Source organism: Helicoverpa zea, chromosome 5 (genome assembly GCF_022581195.2).
Source record: "Helicoverpa zea isolate HzStark_Cry1AcR chromosome 5, ilHelZeax1.1, whole genome shotgun sequence".
Taxonomy (NCBI): domain Eukaryota; kingdom Metazoa; phylum Arthropoda; class Insecta; order Lepidoptera; family Noctuidae; genus Helicoverpa; species Helicoverpa zea.
Window position 1 is genome coordinate 8,326,072 of NC_061456.1, and position 26,660 is coordinate 8,352,731.

At 36.1% G+C, this 26,660-nt stretch overlaps 4 protein-coding genes across 6 annotated transcripts; 2 read left to right on the forward strand and 2 right to left on the reverse strand.

Annotated features, from left to right (window-relative positions):
• The first annotated feature begins 27 nt into the window (after positions 1-27).
• On the forward strand, positions 28-8,072 carry LOC124630312 (choline transporter-like 1). 2 transcript variants are annotated; one of them, XR_006984414.1, is made up of 12 exons: positions 28-489; positions 594-1,125; positions 2,427-2,593; positions 2,719-2,778; positions 2,893-3,060; positions 3,138-3,273; positions 3,814-3,961; positions 4,269-4,409; positions 4,813-4,975; positions 5,355-5,576; positions 5,778-6,017; positions 6,637-8,072. XR_006984414.1 is itself a non-coding variant. In XM_047164162.1 (12 exons), exons 1-12 carry the CDS (start codon positions 385-387, stop codon positions 6,638-6,640), a joined length of 2,004 nt encoding a protein of 667 aa, XP_047020118.1. In that variant the 5' UTR covers positions 29-384; the 3' UTR covers positions 6,641-8,072. The 2 variants fall into 2 exon arrangements, 1 of the variants encoding a protein (XP_047020118.1); XM_047164162.1 differs by having other exon boundaries at positions 29-489; positions 5,778-5,935.
• Positions 8,044-9,676, reverse strand: LOC124630315 (ribosome biogenesis protein BRX1 homolog). The gene is made up of 5 exons (XM_047164167.1): positions 9,453-9,676; positions 9,055-9,331; positions 8,692-8,975; positions 8,346-8,583; positions 8,044-8,268 (listed from the first exon to the last, which is right to left on the reverse strand). The coding sequence occupies exons 1-5, from the start codon at positions 9,579-9,581 to the stop codon at positions 8,063-8,065; spliced, it is 1,134 nt and encodes a 377-aa protein (XP_047020123.1). The 5' UTR covers positions 9,582-9,676; the 3' UTR covers positions 8,044-8,062.
• Positions 9,677-10,045: 369 nt separating this feature from the next.
• On the forward strand, positions 10,046-17,447 carry LOC124630313 (D-2-hydroxyglutarate dehydrogenase, mitochondrial). The gene is made up of 9 exons (XM_047164163.1): positions 10,046-10,349; positions 11,921-12,068; positions 12,199-12,396; positions 12,950-13,143; positions 15,668-15,836; positions 15,922-16,051; positions 16,365-16,521; positions 16,723-16,888; positions 16,977-17,447. The coding sequence occupies exons 1-9, from the start codon at positions 10,251-10,253 to the stop codon at positions 17,237-17,239; spliced, it is 1,524 nt and encodes a 507-aa protein (XP_047020119.1). The 5' UTR covers positions 10,046-10,250; the 3' UTR covers positions 17,240-17,447.
• LOC124630314 (polyadenylate-binding protein-interacting protein 1) lies at positions 17,444-25,135 on the reverse strand. Of its 2 annotated transcripts, none has more exons than XM_047164166.1 (8): positions 24,829-25,135; positions 24,315-24,535; positions 24,069-24,221; positions 23,040-23,258; positions 22,694-22,798; positions 21,198-21,384; positions 19,583-19,721; positions 17,444-19,352 (listed from the first exon to the last, which is right to left on the reverse strand). In XM_047164166.1, exons 1-8 carry the CDS (start codon positions 24,938-24,940, stop codon positions 19,253-19,255), a joined length of 1,236 nt encoding a protein of 411 aa, XP_047020122.1. In that variant the 5' UTR covers positions 24,941-25,135; the 3' UTR covers positions 17,444-19,252. The 2 variants fall into 2 exon arrangements, with proteins under 2 accessions (XP_047020122.1, XP_047020121.1); XM_047164165.1 differs by having other exon boundaries at positions 24,069-24,236.
• Positions 25,136-26,660: the final 1,525 nt, after the last annotated feature.

A 26,660-nucleotide genomic window follows, 5' to 3' on the forward strand; every position in this document is an offset into this window, starting at 1 on the left:
CCATGGAAAATAAAAGTATATGAAAAATGGACTAACTAGCCGACATTAATATTACCTTCCCTGCAGAGGATGGTTCACGAGTCCTCACTCATGGCGATAACATAAGCGATCAATTAAAGTGCGCAATTGCAGATTGCGAGTCTTTTTTTTACTTTGCTAGCCAGAATAAAACCATAGACATTTCTTTTAGTTTTCAACCACTTTCAACGCTTCTGTTTGTATATGGTTTGTATCATAGACATAGACTAGTTCATTGACATTTGAATATTATTGTCGAGGGGCGCGTCGGAAGGGTGTGGGTTTTGTTTATTGTTTCATATTTAGTAGCGGCGCGAAATGAGGTATAATTTCTAACGTTAAAATTAAAAAGAATCGAACTACGCTATGGGTTGTACTCAAAGTGAAATATCTCCCCAAGAGGAAACACCAAGAAAGGGCTGCACCGATGTTTTGTGGCTCATTATTTATATTTTGTTTTGGATTTTAATGGTAAGTGAAAAGAAAATTACTTATCTTATTGGAGTCCCTTGATAATTAACGTGAATTAAAGTGAACTCCAATAACAAGTTATGACAAGAATATTTGTTTCACAGATAATTGTGGCTTCAATATCTTTTGTGTATGGAAACCCATTAAGAGTTATAAATGGATTTGATTCTTTTGGTAATACATGTGGAGTAAAAAGCAATCACAAACTCACACCGGCCCCAGTGTCTGGCATAAGCACTGTGGACAAAAAGTTCTTGTTCTTCATGGATGTCAAAGAGCTGCAGAGATCTCTTAAAATATGTGTCAAGGAGTGTCCTAACAGAAGGTTGGATTCTCTGGCTGATATACAGAAATTTTATAAGGAGACAGGATCAAATATCTGCCGCTATGACGTGAATTTGAATAAGATAACAAGTGATGTAGAGCACAGCTACATTGGTCCGTGTCCGACATTGCCAGTGTATGAGACATTCCCCCTCCTGAATAGATGCTTCCCTAAGTCTGCAAAGGATCTTACTACTAAAGTGTTCACTGACTTCTATGACTTGCTAAACAGTTGGGACACCATTGAGCAAATGCTTTCAGATCTGTATTCCTCTTGGATGGAGATGATAATATGTGTAATTATAGCATTCAGTAAGTATATCAAGAAGCTTTCCTAAATATTTAAATTATTGAGTCTCACAATCATCATTATCAACACAATTGTATAAGTGTTTGCATGTGATCAACACATAGAGATTTTATTTTAATGTTTGATGTGAAATGCTTTAGAATTTGCAATGTAAATAAATGTTACATATCTACAAACAAACAGTCGTCATATCTAAATTCCTAAAATATATCAGAAATAATGTACATCAGTCATATCCATTAAAGACAAGGCTTACAAATAACCTTGCACAGTAGTTTATCAAATTAAATCAATATATTCTAGTTGAAGTTTCATTGTAACAATGCTTCTAATCCACATTATGTGGGAGGCAAGTTAATAAAGACTGAGTCATTTTTCCTGGTGATGTCACTACTACTATGTATAAGTTTAGACTCAGCACTCTATTTAACGATTATGTGGTAAAACATAAGCTCAATGAGGTCATTATTAATTACTCACTAGAGTGTTGACCTCGACTTACAGCCAATTATCATAAAAGGACTAGGTAATTATCCAACTGAAGATTTAATATTCAGTTAAGTGCCTGTATGCCTCTAATTATGGAACAAATAGAAAATCAATTGTGTCTCGCATGTACAATGGGTTAAAGGATGTCTAAATTCAATCCTTTAGTCTACGTCAGTAGCCTTGTATTGAAAAAGGCTACTAAACAATTGGTTTCAGATCTTCAGTTTAGATACCCTGATACATTATTGGATATTAACTGAATGACGATACAATGTTTAAAGTTTCTGTTTTATTTTTAGGCATAAAAGAAGTAAACAGCAAATAAATTGCATTGTAAGCAACCTGCATTATCTTGCACAAGAGTATTTCATGCTTGTGAGAATTTTATGTTAATATTCATTGTCTTCTTGATTGTAGATAATATGCATGTTTTTATTGTGTTAGTAAATTATCATTGTGTATTAACATATATTACCTAATGCATATTTTTTTATATGACTTTGCTGTAGCTAGTTACATTTTAGTAGACTTGGTTGGTATACCAAGTGCCTTATGAGGCATAATTTTTCAAGCTAATCAAAATCAACTTAAATCTCTCAACATGAAGTATGTAGTGTAGATATTATAGTAGATATTAGACTTGGGATAATTTTGCTCACTGTAGTAAATAAATTCATATTTATAAAGCTAGATTAAACTTATCTAGGCAGATATTTTATTTTTCTACAACTATATGCTAATCCTGTAATACATATTTGTTTTTTTTTTTTTCTTGTATAAACAAAATCAATCAAGTTCTATTTTTGTTTTTCAGTATGTTCGCTAATCATGGTCTCAATATTGCATTTAGTGGCCAGTTTGGTATCATGGATTTTCATGATATTGGTGTCAATAGCTAGTGTAGCTGGGACAGCACTTCTGTGGTACACTTACCATGAATTGAAGAGTAAACACAAGACATATGAAATTGCATATTTATCTGTGAGTATAAACTTTAAATGAATTACCTGTTTTTGTTTACAAAGCAATTTTCCATCTATATGCAATAATAAATTGTGGTATGAAATATTGAATAACGAAATTTTAATGAAATCACAATTTTTCAGGAGTCCCTGAAGAACGAAACTGCATTTTTGTGGTATTCAATTATAGCCACTATTATTACGGTAAGAATGGTTTTCTAAATAAGTAAAAAACTCATATTTTTAATTGGTTGGCCAGTGACCATTCGAAAGTACAGTTCGTTATAAATGTTTATTACGTTATTATTGTAATTTCAGGTGATTTTACTACTGTTGGTGTTTGTGATGCGATCCCGCGTGTCGTTCTTGGCAGCTCTTTTCAGGGAAACTGCGCATTGCCTCGGATCAATTCCCGCCCTTTTCTTACAACCTATTATCACTTTCTTTTTCCTTATTCTATTCTTAGCATTTTGGTCTATAGTTGTGGTAAGATTGAGTTTTTTTATCATAAATACTTTGATTAAATCAAAGTACATACTAATGTTTATTGCAAAAATTTTTAGGTATGTTTAGCAACAGCAAACTACCCGGGTATACCGTTCCAAACAAACTTCCTACTCAATGGGTCAGGCCCGACGCAGTATGAGCCCACAGCTAAAACAAATATGGCTGCACAAAATGGCAATTCCAGTCTCAAAAGTAAGCAAATTAAGGCTATAATTTCAGATGATATTTTAAACTTTTGTTTAATAGAGCTATATTATCTATACTAATATTATAAAGCTGAAGAGTTTCTTTGTTTGAACGCGCTAATCTCAGGAACTACTGGTCCGATTTGAAAATTTCTTTCAGTGTTAGCTAGCCCATTTATCGAGGAAGGCTATAGGCTACTTTTTATCCCGGTACGGGAAGTAGTTCCCACGGGATGCGGGTGAAACCGCTGGCAGAAGCTAGTATTTAAATAAAACTACTTTTACTCATTTTATCGAGGTTATATTAATATTATTTAATCCCGACGTTTCGGATCCTTTACCAGCGATAAAATCCGTAAAAGTAGTTTTATTTAAATTAGACATTTACACATATTCGCGAAATTGTCAGAAGTCCGCTTAGACTGGAAGCCGACCCCAACATAGTTGGGAAAAAAGGCTCAGAGGATGGATGCGAGAAGATAATAGGGCGATATTATATTTTATTTGAAAGCTATTAAGTAATTGACACTTATATTTCTTATTTCAGCTTTTACATTAGAAAACATAGAGTTTGACCCTATGTGGGTGAAGAGTATGTGGTGGATATGCCTGGTGTGTTTGATCTGGGGCAGTGAGTTCATACTGGGCTGTCAACAGATGACCATCGCTGGAGCTGTATCCCATTGGTATTTTAGGTAAACATTCATAACATAATAATGGCCCTTAAGACAAAATGGGACTTACTACAAAAACTTAGACCTAAGTTTTGTTTTACACTGGTTTTACAGTCAGCTCCAAAAATCGCTATATAAATCTTAAGTTCCAAAACTAAAATTCGCTACACATCCTAAAGGTTCAAAAGTAGCTCAACACTCAGATACAAAAGTAGATTAGCTTTTGAGTTAAAGATACTTAATTATAAGTTAAATATACTAATACCGTATGAGTTAAAGATACTAATACCGTAATTATAGTACCTTGATCGCTTGTTTTGTTTTTAAGAGGGCCAAATGCAAATTCGTCACCAGTTTTATATTCGATCGGCAAGCTAATTAAATACCACTTAGGTTCAGTGGCCAAGGGATCCTTCCTGATAACCCTGTTCAAAATACCTCGCCTTATCCTGACGTATCTACATGCCAAGTAAGTTGATTATAAAGCTGTATGTAATTTTGTGTTCTTGTGAATTACCGATTATTTTGAATTTTGATTGGTAGTGGAACCGGCGAGAAATGTGCGGTGTTCTGGTTCTGGGGCCGCTCCTCTTGAAAATCGAATACTATTGGGTGCAGCTCGCCGAGCTCCCTGTATTAGGCGGCCCGGCCGCCTTTTGTAGGAGAATAATAGAACAAAATGATAGCACACATCCTACAGAAGTCGGTCAGAAAATCTCGCTCAGAACATCTTACTAAAATCGGTCCGATTATATATTCTACAAAAATTCGAAGTGGTCGGGCAGGCACGATTTTTTTCACTGACGACACGCTGATTCTAGAACAGGGGCTAATTTGCTGATATAGTGTTTAATTCTGAATTCGTATTTTAGGCTGTCGTCAAGAGCTGAAAAGGGCTCAGAGTGTGCAAAGTGTGGCCTGAAATGTGGAATATGCTGCTTTTACTGTCTTGAGAAGTTCATCCGTTATTTGAATCATAACGCCTATACTATTATAACGATTGAGAGATGCCACTTTTGTAAGGCTGCTGGCAAGGTGGGTTTACAGTTTTTAGTACCATCCAATTTTAATTAATGCATTTTATATATTAACATAGAAATACTTATTATCAGTAGGATATGTAGTGATTTTATTGTGTAGCAAACTGAGGACACGTTTAAGTAACACGACGACAGTCAAATTAAATGCAGCAGTAGGTAACACACTGAAAATCATCAGCAGTTATTTATGAAAAAAAATCGTAATTGAAGCTATTTCATGTCTGTTAATTAACAAATCTAAACAAAGCCTCATTAAAAATGTTATCAGCAATCAGTACTACAATAGTGTGTTCCATTTTCCAATTTACATCCTGATTGTCCTGAACTTATCAAGATGAATAATGATGTAATTAAAACTGTTGTGTAACTTTCAGGCTTTCAGTACGATAGTGAACAACGCGCTTCAAGTGGCCACAATCAATAGCGTGGGTGACTTTATACTGTTTCTGGGCAAGTGCATTGTGACGGCGGTGACGGGCATCATCGGCCTTCTACTCTTGAAACGCAACAAAGAACTGCACTTCTTTGCTATCCCGACACTAGTTATATGTATCTATTCGTTCTTCATTGCACACTGTATACTTTCTCTTTATGAGGTTTGTGTTTTTTATTATGTTTGTGTTACTTTATTATAATTATAATAACGTTATATTTAAATAATTTGTGTTCTTAATTGGCCAAACCAGCTATTCTCATTTTATTATATGTAAACTGTAGTGACTTTATTATTTTGTGTGGACACTATTATATTAATTAGTAAATTGTTTTAGCTTTTTTAATAGTAATTTCTTTTACAGATGGTAGTTGACTCATTGTTCCTCTGTGTATGCGAGGATCGCAATATGAACGGTAATGACGGAAGATGGAAGAACACTCGATTAGCTGAACTCGGCGGTCATAGACAAGCTAAAGGCGACGAACAAGATGGCGCTGAGTTACAGGACATGCCAGAAAAGTACTGAAACTCGAAGCCTATTGAGTTTGGGGCCTATGCATGTCTGTTCAGTGCCTTATAGTGGTTACCGGCTGCGAATTATGTAATTGTTTGTTGCTTTATTTATGTTCTAAAGTTCCTTTCCATCTAACTGTCTGTACTCTGTGGCATACTTGTGGTATGCTATTCTTTTAACTAATGCTTTAGCATGTGGTGTTAATCTAATTGGGTTGTAACGAATATGAATAACGCTTTGGTCAGTGTGTAGAATATAGGGCTAATGGAAATGTGATAGTAGCTTTGTCTTTGGTGAGTGAACTAATAGTAATCCGTACTAACATTAGAAATGTGAAAGTCATTCAGTCTGACTTTGAAGTCAAAATTTCTGAACCGATTTCAAAGCAATATGAATCACACACACAGCTAGTATAGAGTCTGATAAAGGACAAAGCCTATAGCATACTTTTGACGCGGTACCGGATAATGAAAATCATGAAAAAAATATAAGCATAATGTTCACCCATCTGCAGCTAAAACTAACCCATGAATAGGCGCAAAAATTTTTGTCGTCACTGAACATTGCTCGAGTGGCTGCGCAGAAACCAATTCTACAACATCAAGTTTTTCAAGAACTGTAATCAATATTTGGAACAGGAAAATCCATAATTTGCAACGTAATAATATGTCGAAGTTGAATACATAAATCACTTTTCTTTTTGCAGGTAAAATTGGCAGCTTTAGAGTTAAGAAGAATTTTACGCTTTTACTCAAATTCCATAATGCATTTTTAGTGATTTATTATAATTGAAATCAAATTGACATCTCTTAAATGTGTCTTTACAATATTTTTAACTTATTATCTTGCATAATATTTGACGATGGTGCATTTTAACATAAAGGAGTAATGGAACTCTGTTTTGACATTATAAAAACATTTCTAAGGAGAATATTGATACTTTTAAAAAGTATTGTGTATGTTTTGTGGGATGTTTACATAACTTTTAGAAATGTTTATGATGTGCATGCACAACAAAATATTTTTTTAGTATTGCAAACTGTATTTCTACAGTAGCGCTCCCTAGACAGTCAGTAGAATTGCGCAATATTCGATAAAAGTATTGTGCAATTAAAATGTTGATTCCTTATCTATGTTGATACCTAACTTATTGCGCAATAATATAGTGCGGTCTAGGGACCGCATAAGAAAATACTGATTGATCTAAATCTGTAATCTCATTGTGTCATACTATATTGACTGCTTGCCACAAGCAACATTCATGGTAACTGTGATTTTTTTGCACTTTTAACTATGTGATTGCATTCCACTTGTTTATGTACACAAAATAGACTTTAATATTGACACAACAATATACTGACCACCACTGAATCTGTGACTCAAAATAATATTGAATCTATTTTAACGAACGAAGGCTAAGTTTAAGTACAATTATTATTTAAACATAATTTATATGCATAATTTTTGCTTTATACAATGTATTAGATGTTATTTTTTCATCATTTTTTTTTTGTTAAAGAAATAAGATTTTTATAATTTAAAAATGAACTGCACAAAAATATATTTTTGCAATTAGTGCCTAGACAAACATCAATCAACTGAGATATTTTTGAAGCATAATAATTCTTTTATAATAATTACAATGCAAAATCGTAAAGCCTAGTTTTTAAGTATTAATTTATAGGATTTATGACCGTCCATATATAATACCTGCTTTATATTTATAAATAAAATGTAACATGCATAATATTTTTGCTGAATCTCTGATTGTTGGTCAACATGGGCTCATTAATATGTTTTAGTTTTATGACTATTTTAATTTAAAATACATCCATTTTTTAATGTTCTATTGAATATTTTTATGTGTAAGTGTAGTGCTTTATTTTTTATGCATTTTTTACTTTTTAATGAATTAATTTAACTATCATTTACATGTTCTATTGAACATTTATACATTTTACTGTAGTTTATTTATGTGAATTAGTACACTCATATGCTAGTAAAAATATTGCAATTGTTAAAATATTTACCTCAACCTAGCTCTTCCAATAGTATCCAGGGAATCTAACTCATCAGAAAAGAAGAAAGGATATATTTAAATAATAATCACTTGTGTGGAAAAATAAATTTTATTAAGATTTACCAGGTTTCTTCTTTTTAAACTGCTTCCTTTTTTTTATTTGATCAGATATGGCCTTACTCTTAGCTTTAAGTTGTTTGCGTCTGATCGTTTTATCGGGATTTGTTTTTGTCTTCTTTGTCATCATGCTGAATGCAGGCTTCTTAGTTTCATGGTCACTTTCTTCTTCCATTGAATTTTCTTGTTCCTCAATCTCTTCTGTAAAGAAATAATAATATTTAGTGTTACTTTAATTCAAAACTTTAATTTAACAGCCTGAGGGAAGAAATTACAACCTTTGACAACAACTTCTTGTGCTTTTTCCATAGGGTCTCCTTTGAAGAAGTCTGCTCCCTCTATATCAGGATAACCAGTCTCTGGTTTGGTGGCTTCATAAACAGCTTTCTTCTCAATTCTCCTTTCATATTTGCTGCCAGCTTTCTTGGATACAGCTTGTCTCAATTTTGCAGGGCTAATGTATTTAGCATTTTCCCATAGTGTGGCACCTCCAAATGATCCGGAAAATATTTTTACCTGAAAATTATATGTATGTAACTATTAAATTGTTCATTGATCTTTGCAGCATTCATAGTTTTTACTTCAACAAAAAAATAATAATATGTAAATATATTGTTTACATACAGGGTTCAACACAAATCTCGGTCCAATTTCAGCCAAAGCTCCATCTTCAGACAAAATCTGGTAGTTTCTGAACCAAATTCTATTATCAAGGATCATGAAAGTATACACATGATCATAGAATGGCTGACTCTTAGGATGGTAGTTTGGCACACCAAATGTCTGAATGAGAAGTTCTTTTAACAGACAGTAATGTGGGTCCTTGGTGAATTGTGGGTCAAATGAAAGCAGGGGTCGGGATCCCCTCAGGCAGTTTCCAGTCATCTTTAGTTCTCCCATGGTGTAAACTGAAATATGCAAAACCAATTTTTATATGTGTTCATATTGAGTTGATTTTAACCGTTACTTAAGTAGCAAAAAACATACTGTTTTCCACCAAGAACTTCACGCTTGGCCCATTAGGAATGTTAGCCATCCACATATACAGGTCTCTCATCTTTCTTCCTTCAAAGAGTATGCACTTGTTGCAATTCTTCATTTCACTGATCTCATTGACAACATATAAGTTTTTACTTCTCTCCATCTTTGACTCTGTCTTGTGGTGCGGCATTAATTTCTTAATATCTTCCATCAAATGTCGATGACGATGGTTAATACCACGTGCGGCAAATACCAAAACTCTTTGTCTGTTTATCCATTTTACCTACAACGGAGAGTACTATTAAATAGGTACAAAATGTTTAGACGATACTTGATGTTGCATGTAGAATAATACATTCAAAATTTCGGTTAACAACATTGTAAACAAAAAATATAATTCTAACCTGTTTAGGTGCCGGATCATCCGACATTCGGACAGGCGGCAATACAACATCTTGTTCTTCTTTCTTACTCTGTAGTACTACCGGTACTTTTACTTTTTTCTTCCCAACTTTAGTTTTCAACTTCACCATTGTATTATGTTTATATAGTTAAACACGTGTATTAAACTCAATTAAAAACTGTGCTACCGAGTACTGACACAAAAAGCACACAACGCGAAACTTCAATTTGCAATAAATGACATGACATTGACAGATTTCATGCATTTGAACCATAAACAATAGAGGATAGAGCTTTACGAGCCGTCGTCTTAGTCGAATAATGGATTAAAATTATTAATATTTTTATGAGCTAATTATATAACTGATCAGTTATTGTATTTCTTATATTTTTTTTGTTGTTTTTCAGATTACAAGATATTTTTTATTTCGGTTGACTAAATTCTTTGTTTTGGAACTAATTGTGCGCACTTACATTGAACTATGTTTATTGAACGTTACGTAATCGCTCATATGTGCTCGACTCGACGATCGAATGAAGCTATTTTATTCTTTAAATGTTATGATGGATTTGAAATGCAATACATATTATTTACTGATTAGGTTTAGTTCTATCTCACCAAATATGTATCTTAATTTCACACAGCTGAAAGTAAACATGAAATAAAATATAGGATAAATTTTATATACACTTAGATTCGTACCTTATCTATCAGTATGATGTTAATTTGTAGTAAGCAACAGGCTGTAGTGCGTGTTGGTGACCGTGTTTACTAATAAGACGTTAAAAAGTAATTAAAAATGATAAAATCATTAGTGTCTATCGTAAAACTAACAAGTAAAAGTAACATTTTAGAACAAGTTAGATATGCGTCACAAGCACTCCCACAGCTGTCTTCGGTAAGAATTGCGTATCTACCTGAAGTGAATATTTTACTACGAAATTAATTAGACGCGTACCTACCTGTTTTTTGAGAGCTTTGCTTAAGAACCATTTCCGTAAATAATTTAAAAGTTTTGCTCGTTCAATTGTTTCTTCAGTGAGAGTTAATTTTACATAAGAAATAATTTTACAACGCTTTCACGGGAAGGTGGCTGAGCAGATTTTGATGGAATTTTGTATAGAGCTGATCCACCCGTATGCGATAAGTTCCACAAAGTTGCACTAAATGACCCCGCTAAAACTCAGATCAGCTTTATACATATTTTAAAATAGCTATAATTTGGCTACCTACCTATTTTTTTAATAAGACCATGATCTTCAATTTCATAGCTTGACTAGCGGTCGCCCGCGACTTCGTCCGCGTAATTTTTTTTTTATCGTAGGCGGGCTAACAACAAATTTTAGGACCCTCACTCCTAAAACAGGACTTCCATGCGAACTATCAACCCCCGTTTAATCTATGAACCGTTTAACTCTTTGAACTCCCCTATGTATTTCCTTATGTACACTATATGAACTCTCCTATGTATTTCCTTATGTACCTACACTTTATGTTCTCCCCTATGTTTTTCCTTATGTACTCTATGAACTGCCCTATGTATTTCCTTATGTACACTCTATGAACACACCTATGTACACTCCATGAACTCTCCTATGTACACTCTATGTACTCCCCTATATATTTCCTTACTAGCTTCTGCCAGCGGTTTCACCTGCATCAGGTGGGAACTACTTCCCGTACCGGGATAAAAAGTAGCCTATAGCCTTCCTCGATAAATGGGCTATCTAACACTGAAAGAAATTTTCAAATCGGACCAGTAGTTCCTGAGATTAGCGCGTTCAAACAAACAAACAAACAAACTCTTCAGCTTTATAATATTAGTATAGATGTACACTCTAAGTTCTCCCCTATGTATTTCCTCATGTACGCTCGATGAACTTCATCATTTTTGGGAAACTTTAGGTAACCGTTTACGCAACAACGCAGCAGAAGCTCTCAATAGCCCGAAAAATCCCCTGATTTTGAACATTATCCATTACTGCTCTGCTGATATATAGCCCATAGCTTTCCTCGATAAATGTCACTGAAAGAATTTTTCAAATCGATTTTGAGATTGGCGCGTTCAAACAAACAAACAAACTCTTCAGCTTTATAATATTAGTATAGATAATAGGTAATCCCCACTCCTATTCTTACCTTATGAAACAAAAACTAACTATTGATAACTATTGATTACAATTTTATTAACTGACTGTTCTCGCGCTTTTACCCGCATCTCGGGCGAGGTAATTCCCGGATCAAATCTTCCTCCCGCCCAATTTTATTTGGGGTTGGCGTAATGTCTTCCGCTTCCATTTTTTCCATATATCAATTACCGGATCAAATATAGTCCATTTAATCAGGTAGAAAGTAGTATTACAATGGTGAAATGACCTTTGAAATCCTTCCAGTAGTTTTTTTTAATTTATGCCTACTTACAAATCTGTATCTCTTTATATGATGTGGATGTATTTCGCTTACTTTTAGGAAAAATACAATATACAAAGGAAACCTTTTGGCACTATAGAATCATCAGATGTTGGTCATTTTCGATCAATACTGGGTGCAGAGCGGGTGTTGACGGAAGAAAGTGATGTGTTGCCTTATAACATAGACTGGATAAAGAATTGCAGAGGTAAGAACACATAGGGTCAAGCATAACACGGGTAACTCCCTTCCTACCTGTGTTGGCGCAGATTATATATACCTACCTAGGTATACTTAAAGTTAGAGATAAAATTGACGAGTTTATAATTGCTTTTCAGGACAGTCGAAGGTTGTATTAAAACCAAGGAATACAAATGAGGTTTCAACGATCATGAAGTATTGCAACGAGAGAAGACTTGCGGTATGTCCTCAGGGTGGCAACACTGGCCTCGTCGGCGGCTCCGTACCAGTGTTCGACGAGATCGTCATAAGTTTTGCACTCATGAACAAAATCGTAACCCTTGATGATCTCTCAGGTTAACAGATAAATATTTTCTTCGCATTCCTCATTCATATTATCTCTGAATTGTATGCTCATGAATTTTTAATTTTAGAGGGTTCGCCTTTGGAGGTTCCGGATTATCTGCCTGGCATGGAAGATAATCCGGAACCTAGCGAACAAAGCCGCAACTAGCTAATGGTAGGTATACCCTTTTGAAGTCTAATATTACCGTTGTGCAAGCAATTTAAACTTACATAGAAAACTTACGCAATGCAGATTACCTACCTACTTGATTACCTCACACTATAGACGCGTCGGTATACCGATGTAACTATGGGTAACCGCCGATCACTTGGTTGGTTATTGGTAACTTGTGTAGTATAGGTAGCCTACCCGGGTTGATAAAAAGTTACTGTTTCTACCACTTACATCTACCATCAGATCAGCGCAATAGATAGATGCTACCATCTGTGGGTCCCTGAACAGCCATATACAATTTTACATTCTACAGTCAGTCCTAATCATAAGTACCTACCCCTCATATTTTCTCATGGCTTTTCATTCCACGTCAATAAAATACTTCGCAGGGGCTTTAGTTTGCGAAGCGGGTTGTATTTTGGAGAATCTGGATAACTATGTCCGCGAACGAGGTCTGATCATGCCGTTAGACTTGGGAGCCAAAGGGACTTGCCACATCGGAGGGAACGCTAGCACTAACGCTGGTGGTCTGAGGCTACTGCGCTATGGTAACCTACATGGATCTATCCTTGGAATTGAAGCTGTAAGTTAATTTCCTAGTTGAATAAAGAGGTTTGCTGGTTTACGAGCTATACGTGGAGCGGATGGGCATATTGATTTTATTTTTCAACGGTAAATGACAATCTGATGAGCCAATTCTAATGTATTAAATATTTGTTTACTCTTCACGCGCATCTCTTTACCGGTTCAAACAAATGACCGAAACTTTTTTAACAGATTAAAGGTCTGGTAGGTAGCCACTAATCTGGTTTCAAGACATTTTTGGTTCATTCACCTACGCGAAGCATCATGAATAGACTAAATGTGTGCCTAGACGTGCCTTAGATACAAGCAGATATAGGAATGCGCATCCATAACAGGTTTCCGAAGCCAAGCCTAAAACCAGATTTGTCCAAAACGAGAGAAGATAGCTCTGGTTTCATTATCCTATAAAGACAAAACTCCTGTTTTTTATATTAACACAACCAAAATAGATAACGCTTTCACCACTTAGGTAAGTGTACCAACATGGACAGATAAAAAATATTTATTTACGGATAAAATAACATTCTGATAGAAGTTGTAAATATACCTACAATGTACACTATTGATAACGACTTCTCTAATTATAAGTTTATTTAATCAGCCTCCTAATTATTTTTTGATGTTGTGGTTATTAAACTTAGGTATACTTACTTAGTTATCAAAACAGCACAAACTATCGAACTACGTAAAATCTAATGCTCATTAAAGGACTGAACATAATTGTAAGATCGGACAATGCCAGGGTCTGGGCTCAAAGTTTGCCCAGCAGTGGGAGTAGTTCCAGCTGGTTCCATAGTGCACTCTGAACACGAAATCCAAATATTTTTGAAATCGGTCCCAGAGGTCCCGAAAAAAACCGGTTCAAATGTTCTCCATAGATAATCACTTAACAAAGCCTGAGCCATTTGCCCAGTACTGAAAGTGGTCGAAATAGGTTCTTTACTGCACTGTTAACACGAAATCCAAATATTTTGGAAATCGGTCTCAGAGGTCCCGAGAAAAACCGGTTCTAATGTTAAACTTGAACAGTCACTTTATGAAGCCCAAGCCATTTCCCAGAAGTGGAAATGGTTAGAATAGGTTCTTTACTTCACTGTTAACACGAAGTCTAAATATTTTGGAAATCGGTCCCAGAGGTCCCGAGAAAAACCGGTTCTAATGTTAAACTTGAACAGTCACTTTATAAAGCCCAAGCCATTTGCCCAGTAGTGGAAATTGTTAAAATAGATTCCTTACTTCAATCTTAACACGGAATCGAAATATTTTTGAAATCGGTCCCAGAGGTCCCGAGAAAAACCGGTTCAAATGTTCTCCATAGATAGTCACTTAACAAAGCCTGAGCCATTTGCCCAGTAGTGAAAGTGGTCGAAATAGGTTCTTTACTGCACTGCTAACACGAAATCTAAATATTTTGGAAATCGGTCCCAGAGCTCTCGAGAAAAACCGGTTCTAATGTTAAACTTGAACAGTCACTTTATAAAGCCCAAGCCATTTGCCCAGTAGAGGGAATGGTTAGAATAGGTTCTTTACTTCACTGTTAATACGAAATCCAAATATTTTAGAAATCGGTCCCAGAGGTCCCGAGAAAAACCGGTTCTAATGTTAGCCAGCCATTGTTAGCAAGCCATTTTAAGCAGCCACAAACCTAACAACCTCTTTTCTTGAAATAACATTCAGATAGTTAGTGGTTTCACTGTTAACAGGATAAAAAAACAGAAATAGACGTTTAAAGGTAATTGTTGTTTCTCTTCCTTTTCAGTCTCTATCTACCACAATCAGTCCTAAGTTCGTGTAGAGTCATGCAATTAATATCCATAATGGCAATGAAAAATGTTATCAAGACGAATAAAATAAGCTCGAACACGAGGTAGTAAATAGATACCGTTGAGGAGTTCCCTCGTCTCACTGTCGTCTTCATCGTCAGGTCAGGTCTTAACCTCCACAGTTTTGTGGTGTCGGAGACATACCCGAATGACAAGTTTTTGTTCGATATGTGCTTACAATTTCCGAGAGTTCCCTATTGTTTTAAGGTTTCTATCACCAGACCCTGGACCGAATAACAAAGGAACCATTTGGAAACTAAATCCTTTCAAACAATAAAATGATTGTTTAAATCGGTTGGTAAACGACGGAGTTATGCACGTACTTACGTAAAAAGAATGCAAACGAACTGAGAAACTCCTCCATTTTTTGAAGTCGGTAAAAAAAAATTCTCGTTCAATACCTCGTATTTGTCGATTAATATTATAATGCATTTCAATTAAGGTAACAAAAGTGGAATAGTTAAGAGTTCGTAAGCATATTTTTCGTAATATTGAATAAGAGTCAAACCAGTTTTTCTCAGGACTCCTGGGATAGATTTCGAAATATTTCGGTCTGGGACCTATCATAAGCCTATGGAACATAATACACTATGCAGTTACTGTGGGCAACTCTTGAGCCCAACTTCCATACAAAGAATAGCATTGTCCTTTATCTTTGTTGCCTTTATTTGTATCTTCTTATTTTGTTTTTTATTTAAGGTGAAAGCAGATGGCACTATCATAGATTGCCTCAGATCGCTAAAGAAGGATAATACAGGGTACCACTTGAAGCATCTCTTTATAGGATCTGAGGGTACTTTAGGATTCGTTACTAAAGTTGCGATCCACTGTCCGGTGCTACCGAAGGCTGTGAATTTGGGATTCTTTGGTATGTCATATATCCCAGAGATAATATTAAAATTTAACCTTTTCGTACTTATAGGGTGTCTAAATAATCAACTTATTATTTCCAGGTGTCAAAAAATTTGAGGATGTTTTGAAACTATACAAAAGTGCGAAATCAAGCCTAGGCGAAATTCTGTCTGCATTTGAAATGGCAGATTTCGATTCCATAGACTGCACTGTCAAAAATCTAAAACTACCGTAAGTGCTCACTCATTTCGTAAGTAAAAGAACTCTGGGTAAAACCATGAGGTACAGTCAGCAAAAAAACCTGAAACAATTATATGAGTACTAACAACTGATGACTGCGGTTTTGAGGAACATGTCATGACAGTGCGAATGTTAAATCGCTAAATATTTAGCGATCCACATGAACTACAATAAACTAAAACTATGAAATCACTATTATTGCTGGCCGTACTAACGTTCCTGTTTACTGTACTAAAATTATAAACAGAGTTAATATTCGATATTCAAAAGTGGAGAATAAATTACTGCAAAATCTTTTTTACAGAAACCCCATTTCGGAGTATCCGTTCTACGTTTTAGTGGAGACCCATGGGAGTGACGAAGCTCATGATAACGAGAAACTGACGAGGTTCCTCAACAAGGAAATGGAAACGGGACTCATTGTAGACGGGACTGTCACGTCAGAGCCAGCTAAAATGCAGGTGATTATAATAGGTAGAAGCACCTACTTTTTCAGACCTACGTTTTTATTTAGATGTTAGTAGAAGTGGGTGACTGAGTACTGAGTGACTGAGTAGAAGTGGGTGGACTGGCACAATATGGCGTGCCAAATACTTATTTACTGAATAAGTAGGTAAGTTACGAACATCCAGTTACCTAATTACCTACATTCCTGATTGCAGACAATTTGGAACTTGCGTGAAAGTATTGCTGGAGCAGGATTAGTTGGTGGCTACATATTTAAGTACGATGTTTCAATTCCGCTGAAAAATTACTACGATCTTGTGCCAATCTTGAGAAAGAAACTCGGCGATAAGGCCTTGAAAGTCTTTGGTTATGGTCATGTCGGTGAGTAATCTTTGTTGAGTGAATAATTTGTATCATTTGGCTCTTGTTTTTCTACTTTTAATATCATTTATATTGGTACCTATTTCAGGTGACGGAAACATTCACATCAACGTCACGGTACCACAATATACCAAAGAAGTGTCGTCTCTGCTAGAACCGTTCATATTTGAAGAAGTAAGCAAACTAAATGGTTCTATTAGCGCTGAACATGGAATCGGCTTCAGGAAACCTAAGTTCATACATTACAGCAAGGACCAGTCTGCACTTCAACTTATGAAGGACCTCAAACAGTTGATGGATCCTAATGGAATTCTTAATCCATACAAAGTATTACCTGACCACCAAGCTTAATTTATATTGAAAGATTTATTATTTACCCCTTTAACTAATTGTATTGCTAAATCTCTATTAAAGTTAACCATTACGTATGACATATCTATCACAAACAACAATAATAATGTAGATAGCAGGGTTGCGTAAGATATACGATACTCATAAGTTTAACTGATAATAACCAGTATGCTGTATACAGTGTACAATAAATAATGAAAACAATTTATTTAAATGACTTTTATTAAAATATCCATTTATTCTTATAACATTCATAATATCACTGCAACAAAAATACAATGGAATATTATAAACATTTTCCTAATTGCTTCAAATAAATAAATGTTGTATTCCATAAATATATTCGAAAAGATTATATTACTTCAATAATCAGCACAAATGGCCTAGTTTAGCAGGTAGCTTATTTATTGCTATGTGGATTTTTAAATCGCTATAGATCACTGTAGTCTATCGATCAGCAATTAGGTCATTGGGCTAAATCCATTACACACACAAGGCAACTATCACACCGTCTCACTCACTTCAAATAGGCAAATATTATTACAACAACACACGACACAAGTGTAACGAATTTGGCAAAACATATTGTTCTACTCGACATCGACAAACCATTTAAAGTTATGAGGAAATGCAATTGGAAGTTTCGACAGAACATTTTACATGCTCTTAAAATAGTAATCTAGGTATGTACTTTATTTAGATCAGTTTATTTCATTAAATGAGCAAAATGATGCAATGATGTTTAAAATGCAAACAATGAAGTGAGATAAGCATTTGAACAGTGAATTTATGCACTAAACTAAAGAGATTTGTGCCAAAACTGTATTACGCAATTAAAATGAATCTTGATTGTTTTATTAACTGTATCCCACCCACCAAAAGCAGGAAAACAAATAATAATTACATGCACATTATAATAATTAATTCATCAGTAAAATGGACAAAACGTCATTTAAGTAAATAAAAAAAATTTCAGCCTTCTAACTTATGCAATATTATTATGTAACATTTTTCTCCAGTGGGCATTGTTAACAATGGAATGGAAGTAATTAGCCTTATTTTTGCATACCGAAGGTTTATTTATTTCACTTAGGTTTATTTCAACATTTTCTGTTTCTTTTGAGGAAATGTGAAGAAACCCCAAAATTAATGCAATGTTTTTTCTATAACATGAAATAGAAAAACATAATGGAGAAATTATGAGATCACTAAACATTAGATAAAATAGACGAAATGTAAACAAGAAAATGGCTCTAACATATGGCCGTCAAATTTAGTGGTGGGAACTAGTATACATAAAATATATTAGCAGCTTAACAATATAAGAAAACAACAGTACTTTTTTACTTTAAATAAAATACTTAGTGACCTACACTTGTTTACATTTAGTCCACGTGTTTAAGTCGAATGTGTTTACGTATAACATGAAAGTACATTATAACTGGGCAATTTATGACGTAATATAATCCATTAATAATTATAAACATTGAATGTTGCTCATACGTAAACACAAATAAGACCCTCCGGAACAACAGACCAAAAGATTAAACATCACACTAAATAAAAATTATAAGACTTTTTTACTGAAAATATTCTAGTTTGGTCATACATAAAAGGCATATGAAATCTAAAATTAAAAAAAAAGCTTTAAGTCGGTATATATCCTGATACTTAATCACTACGATGGAGCACCTAAAAGTAAAGTTGTTGTTGTCCTTTAAGTAGTAGGTAAGGTGGAAAACTGTTAGTAAGATGCTTTAGTTAACAGTCGGCGTATTCTGGCACTGCTGGTGGAGGGGCGCAGTGCTGCCATGCTGTGATACGCGCCGGTCTTACATCAAACTCATATATAAATCGTTGATAGGATGGCTACGAGGTTGATCGCTCCCATTAAATCTTTTTTATACTTTTATATATTTTATATTTTTTTTATAGTTTTTCACCATTGTCCTAGCATAGTAGACGCAGTTTGGTCTGTGCCCCGCGAGGGGAGGGGCAAGTCGCAACGTGCGGTTATCGTTTGATTTGATTAGACATCTTGAGGAACTCCAAGAATCCGGCCTGCATTTCAGCATCCATGCCGGTGTCCCACGCGTCGTTCTCAAGCTCCTCGCTAGATAGAATACATTTATCATTTGAATGAAGTGACTCAATGTTTAAAATATAGCGACTATATCTCACTCAGTAGGTGGGTATATTGACTAATATATTACAATTTATTAGTGAAACAAAATTGAATATTAAAAACTATCTAAATAATTACATACGTGGTCGAAAAAAGTACAACTATCAGTATATCGCGAAAGAAAAACTCATAGGATTGTATAAAGAGTGTGAACTCACAGTATATCCTCATCGAGCGCGACGTTCTTGCCGGGCGGCAGGTTGCTCTGCAGGAAGGCGCGCTCCTCCGCCGTCAGCGTGTGCCCGTCCGCCAGGTACCCGCCGTCGCTCGGACCGCTCTCCACTTCACCGTTCACAGCTGATACAAGGGAATTTAGTTTAGTTCTCAACTTTATCATCATTTAGACTGGGAGGTGAGGGGCCTCTGAACTTTAAAACCGTAGGGCCAACTTGGGCGCCACGGATAACCCTGATAAAAACTGGATGCCAGATTCTGGTTTCTGATGAGTTATATCTATGACTAACATTATGTAATGTAAAATGTAATTATGTAATGCAATAAAAACCTTTGATAGATCGACTTAGGTGATCTTCACACTGCCCCGCATGATGCTGCGTATTGCGTGTCGACGCACCTACGCGCGTTCCTGCGGGAGTGCAGATCTGCATCATCGTGTGGGTTTTTTGCGCACTCACGCGCGCAGGTGCGTTTTGTTAATTCACGCACGGCGGCTCTCATCGAATTCCATTTTCAAACATACACGTCACGCCCATTCAAAATCACGCGCGGCACTGCGGGATTCAGTGTGCCATACCATGCGTCTCGCCCCGCACCTACGCGCGGGGGTGCATGTTTCTCCGCGTGTATGCGCGTGATCCGCATGAACGCGCGTGGATGCATTTTCAGTGTGTTGGACTATGCCCGTCTTACCACAAAAACTTTTAAACGTCAGTTTATGCCTTGTCTAAAAAAATTACAAATTATGACGTTGACATATGGTTCATTTTGCAGCCAAAATTTTATTAGACAAGTGTAAAACAGGGTTTAAAGTTTTTGTAGTAAGGCCCTGCGTGTTTTCCATACAAACGGAGATATTTACAAGCAACGGAAAAAAACGCATCCACGCGCTACGCTGCATCATGCGGGGCAGTGTGATAATCGCCTTAAGCGGCTGCTACTTAGCGACAAGCTTTTCTTCTTTAACTTAAAATTATGCAACTAAAACCAACAGAAACCAGAACTCAAGAAAATAAATTGTATTAAAAGGTTTCATAACACAATTGGCTGCCATAAAAACAAATGTTAAGTAACAATTTTGTTGAGAATTCTCCTCCAAGCGTACGGCTTCGCTCACGTGCAGATTTGGTCGGGAGCTTTAGTCTCGACGGGAGCAGTCACGTGGCGACGCTGTAATCGAAACGAGAATACGCACGTGACCGCAGACGTACACGGTGAAAACGTGAATTCAACCGGCGCAATTTATTATTAAATCCTAGGTCTGGATTTGCAGTTGTATTGAGACTGACATTGATGTGGTAACACTGTTTGTGGCAATGGAGTAGACATGTATATTGTATAGTGTCCATTCCAAGACTGTTCTAGTTGTTTCTTCAGCTTTACTGTAATAATATTGAACTGACTACCTAGATTGATAAAAACGTAAAGAATACTAAGATGATCCTAAATGTATATCCAAATCTGGCGAATCAACAGATTGCAAACCCAACCCTACACTCACTAAATGCACAAAGCGACTACTCACATGTGCGACTGATTCAAAGGTCTGCTTTGGCTGTAAAAATACACCTAGAAACACGAGTAAGAGGGTCTTACCGCCATAATTGTATCGGCGGCGCAGTTCAGGCGGCGGCGCGACGGGCTCGGGCTCGGCGGTGCCCCAGCGCGCGGCCCGCAGCGCCACCACGCCGCGCACGCACGCCAGCGACGCGCGCCGCTTCAGCCGCTCGAACGCCGCGTGCATGCCCGACGGACAGTCCGCGTCCAGCGCTATGCCCGACAACTGTCAAAGCACACGGTTAACCACGGATTTTGCAACAGATAGTGACACCTTTTACCTTTTTCATGACATAATGCTGTTAGTAAGGTTTACTAATGACATGTATATTGGGAATGCCCGACATGTTCAGATTCAAGTTGAATTGTTTCCGAATCTTATGGCCATCGAGACGGCATGGCGGCATTTCGCGTCTATTAGACGTCGGACATACATACTCTGTCGTCCCGATGTGCTTCGACTAGTCGGGCAGTCCCGTAAGCTAATCATAGCATAAACACTAATTTTGATTAACACTCTGTTATCATAGCATAGGTACATGACGTAGCACAGTTACGTACCCGAAAGAACAGCAATGTATTAGAAATAAAAAGAATAGCAAGCATAAGAAAATAAGTTGCTAAGGAAAAGCTAAGAACTTTACCTATGGTGGTTATTTTAGAATATTAGTGAGACATGAGAAAGGAAGAGAAGTTAAAGCTATAATTTGCTTAATTTTTTAAACTATTTTTCACATAGGTATCAATCAACATAGAATGTTATGAGTGGGAGTACAACAGTCCCAGAGTTCACAAGTTTCGTGAAAAATACTTTAATAGTGATAGTCAACCCCTTCTATCTATCTGACTAAATATTCGTGTGAAGAGCGAGTTCACCGTGTTGTATTGGGTGGGTTCGAACTCACAACCACCTGTTCCCCAGTCCGACTCCTGAGCTGTAGGGCTATTGTTGCTTTAACAGAGACCAAAACGTTAATGGTGGCACCGACGAGCGTCAGTGCGTGAGACCGTTGCTAATATAGGTAGATTCTTGGAATTATTATGTTATGTTGAATCAGTTGTCAACGCATACAATGATTAAAGTTTAAAAGTAAAACAATTAGAGCTGTTTCACATTAAAAAAAAAATCATACTAAGAAATATCAATTTTAAACATTATTATTTAAGCAGTTTTTTGTTGTTATGAAATAAAACCAACACTTGAATGTAGAAGTAAACCAAGCAGCCTCATTTGTCTGGTTTACACGAAACAAGTCGATTTATAAAATGTTGAAGACGTTTGTAATTTCACGTCGTCCTGTCTTATTGCGTGTTATACGAACATCATATTTTGACAGCAGGCAGTGTTTGTGTACGCTGTTTCCTTTAAAACATTCCTTTCGAATTAACTGTCGTGAATCCATTAATAATTTAAAACAATGATTCTAGAAACCGCGACGCAATATGACTAAAAAGCGTAAAGATTTACTCAATATTGCAGTGAAAAGTTATCTATTTTTTTAGTTATTATTTAATACGACAAAAAAGTTACTAACCTTAAGCAGTTGGCAGACTGCCTTGATGTTAACCTCCTTGTCGGTGTCGAGCAGATGAAGCAACACTTTGCACAAGCTTTCACCTAGAGTCTTGATTCTTCCTCGCTATAAAAAAAGCATATTTCTTAAAACTTCCTTAACAATGTAAAGTAAAAATTGCTTGTTTTAATCTCGTATTTCTTTTGTGTCTGCATAAATGAGATATTAACTAATTTACGTATAGTAAATTCACTTGTGACGCCTTCTATGACAGAAAACGTTATTTTTTTTTGTTGTCTCTAAAACTCCTAACTTAAAGTTAAGAAAATCAGATTGTTTAACAGTGTTATTTCTGTTGTGAACAAACCTGGCTATCCTCGAGTTGGGTGTATATCTCGGCGAGGAACATGGCGAACCCGCGCATATTTTCCTCCGAGGTCTCGAGGCCGCTGATGATCTTGTTCTCCTCAGTGGAGCAGCGCTCGAGCAAGCACGCGCGGAAGGTGGACTCCTCGGGCGGCGAGACGGAGTCGTACATCGAACAGAGTCGCGCGCCGTTGTAGCGGAAGTTAGGCTCTGCTATTGACTGTCGCGACAAATATCCAGTTTTAGAACACAGTCTACTATAAAACATCTGCATAATAATGTCGGAGACTTACATACATAGGTACTGAACCTAACCTCAGATTAATCTCAAAGAGAAATCTTCCAAAGACTAGAGAACCTAACCTAACAATAAAAAGGTCCGGACGAATTGAGAACTTCCTCCTTTTTGGGAAGTTATTTGAAAATATGATTGTATGATTGTACTTTAGTAAGTAAGTATGACCAACAACTAACAAAAATAATGTTTTCACCACACCTCTCATGATGAAACACTTAAAGCTTGCATAATAAGGTACCTACCACTGTTTGTGTTAAATGATATTAGTCATGTCCTTAATAAGGATTATGCCACATTCTTGTGGGTTTTAAAATTACTGTACAAAAAAAAAAGAGTATGAGTTCCTTGACACTATTATTTTTATAGTTTCAATGACAACCAACTGTTGATGAGCCATCGAGACTAACCATGCACTACTATGTCTGCAATCCCTAAAATTTAGGCAATCTTTTTTTTTACACAAAAAAAAATGTTGTGAGTAATAAACAACTTGTTTACATAATAGGTTCTTAAGAACTAAGTGTTTAGGTACAAAGATGGAACAGTCTCAGCTTCTCTACATTTAAATAATTATTTATCTAATCTGTTGCCTTACCAAGTTTATTAGCTCTACCAAATCAATAACATGTGATTATAGCATGCTTGTTAGTAACAAACATGTAATTAAAGATAAGTTAGTTTTATAAATAATAATAGTATGTATAAAATATAAAATAAATAAAAATGTATTACCTGATTGACAATAGCCTCAACTAGTGGCCGGGTGTAGCTCACATCATGCAGGGTTGTTGCAAATGCATCAACCAATGGGCCACATAAGGTATCGAATTTACCAGGATCAAATGTTATCTCACACATCACTGTTATCAAGTTGGCTATGTTCTCCTGCGGAACGGCGGACTGATCAATAAAATCGTGTTAATATTTTTTGTACAATAAAAAACTTAAATATTTCAAAACAATTATGAAAATACAAACCCTTAAGTCCATATTTTCGGCTTCATCAAGCGAATACGACATTTCTTCTAAGCTATAAGGGTTTTGATCTTGAGCTTGACGAAGGCGATCTTGCACAGAAGACCGGTGAGGTCTATATGGTGCAGGATCTGGAGCATACGCTGGTACTGCATGAGGGGTGTAGTTAGGTGGATACCATTCCTTGGCATCGGCCGACAGATTTGATTTGGGAGGTTCTGGCACTGAAAATAATAATAAGTAAGAAAAATCACGCTTATTATAACAGAAAAATAAAATTGCATACCACAACCAGTTGACCCAAAAAGAAATAATCGCTTCGTAATCGATTCTAAGCACGGCCGGCTGACTTTGTCAAACTACAGCGACGTCATTAGAAATGAAAATCCTTACTTTCACCTGAAGTATTATAATTACGAAGAACGCAGTTATAAACTGGCCAAGTATGACGACGTCACACAGCATAAGCGGTGTGTGAAAGTGTGGAATAAACCAAATTCATCGTTTTACTTGTTACCTTTGTTTTCCTCAGCAACAATCTTCGGTCTGCGGAGCTCCCGTGGCTGATTATCGGGTTGATGCCATCCGCGGCCTCTGCCTCTTGGCGCACCGATCTCACCGTTATTCATTTCAACGCTTGCTTAATAACAACGACTCTGTATACAGTTTTCTCTGACTAATATCCATAAATCACCAAAAATATTATCCTAAATCTCGTACGCTTTTTACGAGCTCGACGGATTCGACACGTAAACAAAGAAAAATATACTTCGCTACTAATTTCACGGCACAACCTCCATGTTACTTTTGAACGAAGGAGATAGATTGCTTTTTTTACTCTTCTGGTGTTGTGGTCAGGCAAAGGTACTAAGAATTATACAGCCAACGTTTAATTGTTACCTATCAGTCATGAATGAAAATCATACAAAATTGTCAATAAAAAATATATCGAATAAAATTATATACATAATTTAAAATAAATTTTTACTAATCGATGAATCCAATGAAAAAAGGAGATTTTGCTACGTTCAATTAAGATCGAGCATGAATATTGTCGGCGCACCTCATCGATCGACAATATCTTTATCGAATAATTATCTTTATTTAGTAATGCAATATTATGTATTTTATTAAAAATGTTGAATTATGCTATGGATAAGATTCTGTGAAAATAAAAATTCATTGCAAACGAAGAAGTATTTCGATTTAAGATAGGTACTTCCTCTTCCTTTCTCGTCTATAAAAGATTTTAGCTAAATATTATTCTTAGATCCATAGATCTCGCACTCTTTGTGCTGTTCTATAAGTACTTTACTTACCATATTCAGGCTAAATAAGTTTGGTAACAAGAAATTGGTTATTAACAGTAGAAACGATGCATAAATTACAATACAAATGGGTTCTTTGAATACATACCTATGTACATATAAAACCGGTTCATTGACCAGTTTGGTGACGATATCTAACTAATCTTTATAGCATAGTTTTTCGAGCATTTCTTTATACCCGATTATCTTACTTTTGGGCTTTAATTATATAAATGGTAATTGTCCGAGATAATTTCTGCGTCCCGCCCGGGCTTTCCCTATCTAAGGTATTTAATAAGCTCCCCAGCGGGGCCCAGCAGGGCCAAGGCCTGCCGGGGCTGCGGGTTGTTCGAAAGAGATACCGCGGCCCTGTGGTACATAAAAGGCCTATGACGGAACACGACGGTTTTTAGCTTGGGTTTCCTAGGAAAGCGGTGCCGTCATATAGCGGCCGTCACATTACGGACGCAAATAGACGGTCGTCTTTACGTGATGACATGCGGAAAGTTCCACGGCCGTTTTAACACACCGTCATAAACTTTTTGTTAGTTGTATCATACTTACTAACCTGTTTTATTTAATATTTCTCAAATTTCACGACACCAATTCTGTTTTAGTTGACTTTTTCTATAATCTTTATTTTTTATATTATATATTGCTTCCATTGCTTCGTGGTTACGAACGAAATCTATTAAAATTTCGTCGTCCTCGCTGCTCTAAGAGTTGTAACTAATTTTTGACGTTGTTCCGAAAAAAAAAACACAAATACGTATTAAAAAAGCTTCACCGCTTTCAATAAAACGTTCACCAAACTATCTGACACCGTCAAGACGGCCGTCATGCAAATGGCGGCACCGCTTTTTGTAGTTACGGTGTCAGTTACCGCTCTCTAGGAAACCGCCCCATTTTGTTTACATAGACAACGTTCTGGTGACGTCTTTCACCGCTGTATTACGGCCGCTATATGACGGCACCGCTTTCCTAGGAAACCAAAGCTTAAAGGTTGGCGCGCATTCGGCGAGTTGTCGGTTTTTTGGGCACA